This window comes from Lipotes vexillifer, unplaced genomic scaffold (genome assembly GCF_000442215.2).
Source record: "Lipotes vexillifer unplaced genomic scaffold, Lipotes_vexillifer_v1.1 scaffold835, whole genome shotgun sequence".
Classification (NCBI taxonomy): Eukaryota; Metazoa; Chordata; class Mammalia; order Artiodactyla; family Lipotidae; genus Lipotes; species Lipotes vexillifer.
This window is the reverse complement of record NW_006774135.1, coordinates 2,265,059-2,273,249: the sequence shown is the minus strand read 5'-3', so window position 1 is coordinate 2,273,249 and position 8,191 is coordinate 2,265,059. Positions and strand designations below refer to the sequence as shown.

The 8,191-nt window shown below is 65.9% G+C and overlaps 1 protein-coding gene across 4 annotated transcripts in view; it reads right to left on the bottom strand.

Annotated features, from left to right (window-relative positions):
• Window positions 1-8,191, bottom strand: part of TP73 (tumor protein p73) — a 47,298-nt gene that overhangs the window by 638 nt on the left and 38,469 nt on the right. For 2 of the 4 annotated variants that reach the window (XM_007448954.1, XM_007448955.1), the window contains exons 4-12: window positions 6,628-6,814; window positions 6,159-6,274; window positions 4,500-4,609; window positions 4,051-4,193; window positions 3,611-3,699; window positions 2,703-2,824; window positions 2,094-2,242; window positions 1,690-1,828; window positions 1,228-1,321 (exon numbers count right to left, since the gene is read on the bottom strand). In XM_007448954.1, the coding sequence (XP_007449016.1) occupies window positions 1,228-1,321; window positions 1,690-1,828; window positions 2,094-2,242; window positions 2,703-2,824; window positions 3,611-3,699; window positions 4,051-4,193; window positions 4,500-4,609; window positions 6,159-6,274; window positions 6,628-6,814 (1,149 nt within the window). The remainder of the gene's footprint in view (window positions 1-1,227; window positions 1,322-1,689; window positions 1,829-2,093; window positions 2,243-2,702; window positions 2,825-3,610; window positions 3,700-4,050; window positions 4,194-4,499; window positions 4,610-6,158; window positions 6,275-6,627; window positions 6,815-8,191) is intronic. The other 2 variants (XM_007448956.1, XM_007448957.1) reach the window with 2 other exon arrangements.

The window sequence follows — 8,191 nt, the reverse complement described above, 5'->3', positions numbered from 1 at the left end:
CCCCCTGTCGGGCCCCTGGACGGTGCGGGGGGGGGCGCAGACGGTGCGGGGGGGGGCGCACACAGTGCGGGTCGGAGGAGGGGCAGTGCTGGGCCCGCCCTGTGCCTGGTGGTCTGGCCGCACTGAATTCTGCCCCAGACAGGTGGCAGGAGAGCTAAGAAGTGACGTGTGGGGACGCGGGTGGGGTGGGGGTGGGGGCGCTGAGGCCACTCCTGGGCCCTGAGCACAGTCAGAGTGACAGATGGAGCTCCCCCCTCTCCGCATGCCGGGACCTAGAGGGCGGGCAGGGCCCCTCCCAAGGGCAGAGCAGATCCTCAGGCTCCTGTCGCCCGCTCCCTCCCCCACCCCGCCCAGCCAGGCACAGCATCAGCTGGTGAGGCAGGGTTAACATGCACTGAGCTAGCCCAGTAGGGGGTTAGCTGCCTGGAACAAGGGGCGTTGTTCCCTAGGGAGGGCATTAGTGGACACACAACAAGGCAGCCCTCTGAGCCACTGGCCCCAGCTCCCTCTGGCAAACCCGCATCTCTGCCCTGTGGCCTCGGCTGGGCACGAGCCTGGACGGGCCTCCGACCCGGAGCCGGCTGCAGAGCAGGGGCTGCGGAGGCTCCAGCCCGCTGAGCTGGAGCCCCTCAGGATCCAGCCGACAGCTGTGTCTCCCGGGCTCTGGCTAACAGTCATTACACTCAAGGCAACACCAGGCTACGAGTGCTCGTTGCTGGGACTCTTGTTTAACCTAAAGACAAGCCCTGGCTGTGAGGTTAGGGGTCAGGATGCCAAGGGTGGGGGCACTTGTACCCCGCACATCCTGGACCAGACATTCAGCTGCTGTGCGTGCAGGGCAAGCAGTTTGGGCCTCAGTTTCTCCCTGTGTAAATGGCACTGAACTAGCCCAGCCCCAGGACCCTTCCAGCCTTCGCCTTCTGCACTTCCTCGTGCCTTGGGGACACAGCCAGTCCCCAAATCAAAGGCAGCCGGGCCACAGGAGACAAGACTCAAGTCCAAATGAGGGGCCCGGGCGAGTCCCGTCCAGCCACATGAAGCCGGATGTCAGCGCATAGATCGGGCTGCCGGTGGGAAGGTTTTCCAAATTCTCCAGCCCTCCCTTACACGGGGAGGACAGGACACGGAGGGACTGCCCCAGCAAGGAGAGAAAGCTCCCTGCCCCGCGGAGGGCCCTGCGCTGGTCTGGGGGTGGGCTCCCTAAACCTGCCCTGCCGGGGCTGTTACCTCTATCGTTAGGTTCTGCAGGTGGTAAATGTTCTGTAACCCCTGGGAGGTGAAATACTCGATGCAGTTTGGACACCCCAAGCCTGTTAAAAAACTGCAGAGAGAATCGGGGAAATAAAGCAGCATTAACTTCTAAGAGCCTGGCTGTGCGGCCTATCTGGGTGGGAACTGGCCACCCCACAGGTCGCCCCTGCCCACCAGTGGCCGCGGTGTCGGGGACGCGCTCACCGGGGCACAGCCTCCAGGAACCCCTGGCTTTTTTGCTCTCCCTCCGAGCACCTGCTGGATGCTCACTCCTGATATCCCTCTGCCCCTGTCTGTTCTCAAGACGGCAGAGCGTTATAGCACAGGCTGCGAGGGGCAGCAGGCAGAGACCACCCCCGGGCTGGGGGCCAGGCGACCAGGAGCCACCAGGGCTGAGGTTAGTGGGTTAGTGGCAGCGGCCAACAGCGGCCCACGTACCTGACCAGGCTGGGGTCGGCGTGGTAGGGGGGTGGCGGGGTACAGTGGGACCCCGAGACCATGGACTGGGAGCTGGGGCCGCCGTTTATCTCGCCGTTGGCCGGCAGGGCGTGGCCGTGGTTGTTGAGTATCCCGGGGCCTGGGCGGGAGGCAGGTGGGATGGTCAGAGGGGGCCGGGCCGGGCGTCCCAGGCTGTGCGGGGGAGGCTCGTAATGCTCGGCCCTCCCCAAGACCGGGAGTGGACAGAGGAGACCGTCCGTGGCCGTGCCTCCTGCTCCTGGGCGGGAGCTGCTGGAGGGAGCAGCCATCGAGAGCCCCGCGTGGTCCTGAGCTGGGGTATCTGGAGCCAGGCCCACCCTCTGGGCCTCCCCACCCATCCCGGCCACGCTGCCCGCGCCACTCACCCATGGGCCCCAGGTTGGGCCCGGCCGCCGAGCCGTGCAAGGGAGGCTGGCCCACCAGCTGGTTGACGGAGGGCAGCTTGTTGACAGCCCCGTGCGCTTTGCTCACGGGCGAGAGGACAGGCCCGTAGGACGGAGGCTGCAGGTGGCTCCTGCTTGGAAGGGACAGCTGGGGTCTGTAAGAAGCACCTCCACATGTAAAGCCCCCCTGCTGCAGGGGCCTGGAGCCCCCGCCCCGTTCTGAGGTGTCAGAGCGCCCGCCTCCTCGCCCAGCCTCCCTGCCGGACGGTGGCCACACTTGGCCACGGGCCCGCTGGCGGGCAGGACCCGGGCAATGGGTGGGAGGGGGGTGGGGCGCCCTGGAACCAGCCCTGCTCTTGGTGGGTCGGCGTCCCTCCCACCACCGCCCCTCGCCTTCACTCGGGAGACATTTGGGCTGAGACGCCGCAGCTCAGGGAAGGCCTCCTGGGGGAGGAGACGCCAAGCGCGGTCGGGCGCTGCTGGCCCCGCCCCTGCTGGGTGGCCCCGCCCCTGCTGGGTGGCCCCGCCCCATCCTTCCCCCAGGGCAGCTGGGCAGGACGGGCGGCCGGGGGCGGGAGGCGCTGCACTCACGGCCTCTGCAGGAGCTGCTGCTGCTGCCGGTAGGACTCGACCAGCTGCTGGGGCACCAGTTCCATCAACTCCAGGCTCTCCTTGACCTTCATCAGGATTTCAAAGTTCTCCCGGCCCCGCACCTGAGCACGGAGAGGTGGACCCTCTGCCCAGGTGCGTGTGGGCACCGCCCAGCCCCAGCCCCCCCGCGCAGCGAAGCGCCTCTCCTTTCTCGGGGCTCCCCAGCCCCCCACGGGCCGGGGGTCCCCCGACCCTACTTTCCTCTTCCGGGAAGCAGGTCTGGGGGAGTCTGGTGGGTGGGTCTCCTGTCCGCACAAACCACGCCCACCCCTTCCTACCCTTGAGACTTTGCCACACTGCCCACCTTCCCCTTTCCACAGCTCAGCACACTTGGGGTGCTGGGGTGTGGGGGCGCTGGACAAATACGGGGCTTTTAGAACAAGGAACTCATTCCTTTTTTTGTTTGTTTTTTGGAATTCATTCTTGAAAGACTCAAAAAATGATAAGCTCACATCACGGAGACCAGTCCTAGCAGAGCAGGTGGGGTTTTATCCAAGCTGGAATGGCCGCATCACGCCACAGGCTGTAAACTCACTTTGGTGATGTGGCTGGGGCCTGCCAGGCTGTGGGAGCGTGGGATTCCTGGCACGTGCCCTCCCCGGCGGCGGGGAGACCTGCACCGCCCCACACGCTGTACCGTTGCATCTACAGCGAGACTCCTGCGCTGGGAGCTGCGTCAGGCCAGCTCTCTCTCTCTGAGAGCTGGTCCTCCCTCTGGGCCCTGCAGCCTGCAGAGCTCGGGGTCTCAGCTCTCAGATGTGCCAGGCTGCACCTGCCACCCGGGGGCCCCAGGTCCCCCCCGGCTCCCCGCTGCCCCAGCCTGGGGGCCGCAGACGCGGCACACTCACGTGAATGTAGTAGGTTTCCTCGTCCCCGTGCCGCTTTTTCTTCACGTTCGCGCTCAGGGCAGGGATAGCAGGCGGGCTCTGCTTGAAGGCTGGCAGGGGACGGGGTGGGGCAGCTTCGTGAGCAGGCAGGGAGGAGGGGCCACACGCAGGTTAGCCAAGCCGACCCCGCCCCCCGGCGTGAGCCAAACTTCCCAAGGTGCCCCTTGTGGACAGGCCCGGAGACCGGTCACCCACTCGGATGAGCAAACCCAGGCGGCCACCCACACTGGACGGAGGGCACCGGGGGCAGCCACGCGGGCGGGGCTGGCTCTGTCCCCCGGACACAGGCTCGTGCGTTTCCCCCGAGCCCCGAGACAGGTCCAGCTGCGTCCTAGGGTGGCCTGGCTCTGACGTTCCAGGGTGGCCCTCCAGCCCCGCACCCCCGGCCCGGCCCTGCTCACCGCGCTTGCTGGCAGCCCCGCTCCTGGCAGCGCTCTCGTTCAGGGCCTGCTGTTCGCGGAAGTGGTCTTCATCCGCCTTGCGGTCTCGGCCAGGACAGGCACAGATGCGGCCCTCGAAGGACCGGCGGCCCAGCACCTGTCCGCTGTCCAGGGGCACAGCCGGGACAGTGAGCCTTGGGGCCCACCGTCCCCACCCACCTCGGACCCCACAGGACAGGTCTTGATGGGCCGAGGGCTCAGGGCTGACTGCCCAGCTGCTCTGGGATGCCAGGTGCCCCACGTCCCTCCCAAGGCAGCTCCTGCCCCAGCAGCCCTTCCCAGCACGTGGCCTACAGGGCCTGCACCTCCCCTTGCTCATGGCCTCCCCGTCTCTCCAGCAAGCGCCCCAGCAGCACGGGCCCAAGTCCCTGCCCCAATGCCCCCCCGACCCCCGCGCCCGGCAGACTCACTCCCGCGTCTCCAGGGTGATGATGATGAGGATGGGCCGCCGGTTCATGCCCCCAACACAGCTGCTGTTGCACATGAAGTTGTACAGGATGGTGGTGAACTCTGTCCCAACCTGCCGCAGGAGGGGCAGGGAGAGGCTGTGCTGTCAGCACGCGGGCCCCGGTCCGCAGGGCTGGGGCTCCTGGGCTTCCAGGCACCTGCCCCTCGCATCTCTCGGTAGGCAAGGGGGTGCCGGGCCCTGTCCTGTGGTCCTCTGCCGTCTATCCACCCATCCACCATCCATCCCCCACCCACCCATCCACCTACCTATCCAGCCAGCCAGCCACACAGTAAGTACACTGAGTGTCGTGTGCTCTGCTAACTCTGGAACCAAGAGAGCCTTGGGCTGGTTGCTCCAACCACCTCCCCTGGCACAGGCTGGGGGTTGGCACCGGAGGCTGAGTGTGAGCAGGCACACGCACAGGCCTCTGTGGGCACAGGTGTGTGTTTTGCAAACTGTGGGCTCTTCTGGGCAGTGGGGTGCATGGCACAGCTCTGGCAGAGGGAGGGACCAGAGCCGTCCGAGTGGGCTCCCAGCACACACACTTGTTCCGGGGAGTTTGTGGAGACGGTGAGATGTGAACCCGGGCCTCTTGACCAGTGGGCATCCCAGTACCACCAAATGGGCAGTTGTCACGGTCTCTCTAGGTCAGGATGATGGCTTAGGAAACCTGGCCTTTCACAAAACTGCTGGCACGTGGCAGCCACCAGGGGGCGGGAGAGACCTGCTTTCCTGGTCCTGCAGGTGCCATTGAGGCTCCGGGGAGGGAAGGCAGGGTGGTAAGCCCTCCCAGGGCCCCGCCAATGTAAGGGCTGTTCCTAGGGAACCACAGGGGGTCCTGGGGGTCCTGAGGGACCAGGTACAGTGATGGAGTCTGGAAGGGGGGTGCCTGGAGGACTGGGTACAATTCTGGGCAGGGGGTGCTGGCGTCTCAGACCCAGGTAGAGGAAAGGTGAGGGCTCGCCGTCACCCGCCCACCCTGGGAAGCATGGCCCACAAGGCGCACTGCTGGGACTCGGTCTCCACCTGCCATCCTGGCATCCCCATCCCACCGTCACTGGTTGGTGCCACCCCTACTTCTCTCCACCCCAGCTTTTTACCCCAGTCCGGCCCGCACATCAGCCCCAGAACCTTCTGCTGCCTTCAGGTCAAATTAAGACCCCCAGGGTCTCTCCACCCCCGCCCACCTCTTGCAACAATCCCCCACAGCCTCCCCCGCCACCTCCGGGCCCTGCAGTGCTGTGCCCCCGACCGCAGGTCTCTCCTCTCCCCGTGGTCCCCCAGCTCCACCCGGGCTAACTCCTCCTGACCTCAGCCCCTCCATCCCCCAGAGCCCAGGTTGGGGTGTGGGAAACAGACAGGCAGGAAGAGGGGCCGCAGGGCCGGACTGAGGCCCAAGGGTCAGCAGGCCCACCCCCTACTGTAAAGCGAGGGATGTGGATGCCTAGAGAGGGATGGAGGGGACCACCCCCCGCCCGCCCGCAGCTAGGCAGAGTAGGTGGTCAGAGCCCCACCCACAGGCAAGGGAGGGATGGACATGAGGTTGAGGGAGGATCTGCACAGCTCGGGGACACTTGGGAAGTGACCCGAGGGGTCTCTGCCCTGAAGCCCTGCCCACTACCTGCGGGGGCTCGTAGGGCACCATGACGCTCTGCCTGCCGGTGACGGGGTCGTCCACGTACTGCGAAAGGTTGTTGCCCTCCACGCGGATGAGGTGGCTGGCGGGGGCAGACTGTCCTGCCGAGAGGGGACGCCGCTTCAGAGAGGTGCCAGCCGGGGTCTGCGCCCCTGTGCTGGGTGCATCGCAGGGGACTCGGGCCTCCCAGTGGGACTCAGACCCGCCGGCAGCCCTCATGCACCCGGGGCACTTGGCCCAGCAGCCCTGCTCCCCATTCACCTGCGGGCACCGGCACCCAAGACCCCAGGCAGAGCTGGCAGGACACGGAACTGGGGAGGGGATGCTGAGCCCACCTGTCGGCCCCTCGCATCGGACCTGCTGCCGCCAGGAAGGAGGCCCCGGGCCAGCCCTCTCCTTCCTGGCTGGGGTGCTGGCCGCTGGGCGCAGGAGTGGGTGGGGCAGGGCCACTCACCTTCGTTGAAGTCCCGCCCGAGCTCGTGGTTGGGGCAGCGCTTCACGACCTCGGTCACGTGCTCCGCCTTCTTGTAGATGGGCATGGCGCGGATGACAGTGCCCGGAGGCGGCGGGGTGGACACCTTGATCTGGATGGGGCACGTCTTGGCGATCTGGCAGTAAAGCTTCTTTAGCAGAGGAGAGTACTGCAGGGGGTGGGGACCGGGGTGAGGCTGGCCGTCCCAACTCCACACCCTCACCCGCCGTGCCCCCCACCAGGAGTCCCGGCCACCGCATGCCTGACCCTCGGCTGAACACCTCTGGGCTTCCTTCCCTCAAAGAGCCTCTCCCCGGCAACCACCCATCAGTGTTTGGCTGGTGTGGGCTCAGTGAGAGCAGCTGCTCTGAGTGCCCCGTGCGGCCAGGCTGAGACGCTTATCCACCTGGATCCCACTGGTTGGAGAAGTAGGTACCATTAGGTCCATTTTATGGATGAGGACAGTAAAGGCCAGGATGGTGAGAAGGAGCTGCTGGAGAGCAGGGCTGGGATGGGGGCTGGGAGCCAGGTCCAGTGCATCAAGCCTGTGAACCTTAAGCCCCCAGACTGCAGTAGTTTGAAGCGGGGAGGGTACAGCCTCATGTCTCGGGTTTTAAAAGCCTGGAGTTAGGTTTTCTGCCCTCTGTACAGAGGAAACGTGCACAGGGACTCCCTGGACCATCCTCCGAGGGGCCAGCCCTTTGGCTTACATCTGGCCACTGCGGGTGGGTGTCTTTGACCTTGAAGCCCCGGGACCCCCAGCCCAAGACCTTGACCCAGGGAGGATCAGATGACTCCCGGGCCACCTGGAGGGACCTCCAGGGCGATCGCCCAGAGGTCCAGATGGCCCACCCAAGGACCCAGGCCGGCTCTCACGAGTTCAGAGTGACCCTTGATGGAAGGGTCCCTTGGAAACAGGGGTGCCCACTCGTTTCCAAGCTGGCTGGGGGGATCCATCAGGGCTCCTCATGGCCCCATCCCCCAGGGACAGTGGGGAACATCAGGGTCTCAGAGTCCCAGGATGCTTCCTGTCATGCCACAGCCCTGGGTCCCCCACAAGCCCCCAAAGACTCAGAGTTACTCCAGCCACAGGGTCCTGGAGAGACCCCCATCGCATCCCACCATGGTCGTCAGGGAAACTGAGGCTGGAGACGGGGCTGCTGCAGACCAGAGGACGAGCAGTTCTGATCCCACCTTTGCTGAGGAAGCTGGGGCCTGACACCCTGACCCTCTGGCCACCAAGGGACACAATGGACCCTCAGAGCCTCGGAGCCCTTGGCCCTGAGCAGTGCGAGATGTCCTTCCTCTGATGAGCTGAAACCCAGCTGGAAATGCTGACCTGGGGTGGGGTCTGAGGGGGCTCGGGGACAAGCCCGAGCTGGGGTTTCCCTAGTGGTGTCCTGGGGGATTGGGACCCTGTCCAACTCCCTCGGGGGTGACTTCAGGACGAGCCCCCTTAGGCCCCTATCGTGGAAGGGAATTGGATGCCCACAGGGCTTGTCGCCTCCCGGGTGCCCCATCCACCTGTGCTTGCGACCCCGCTTCA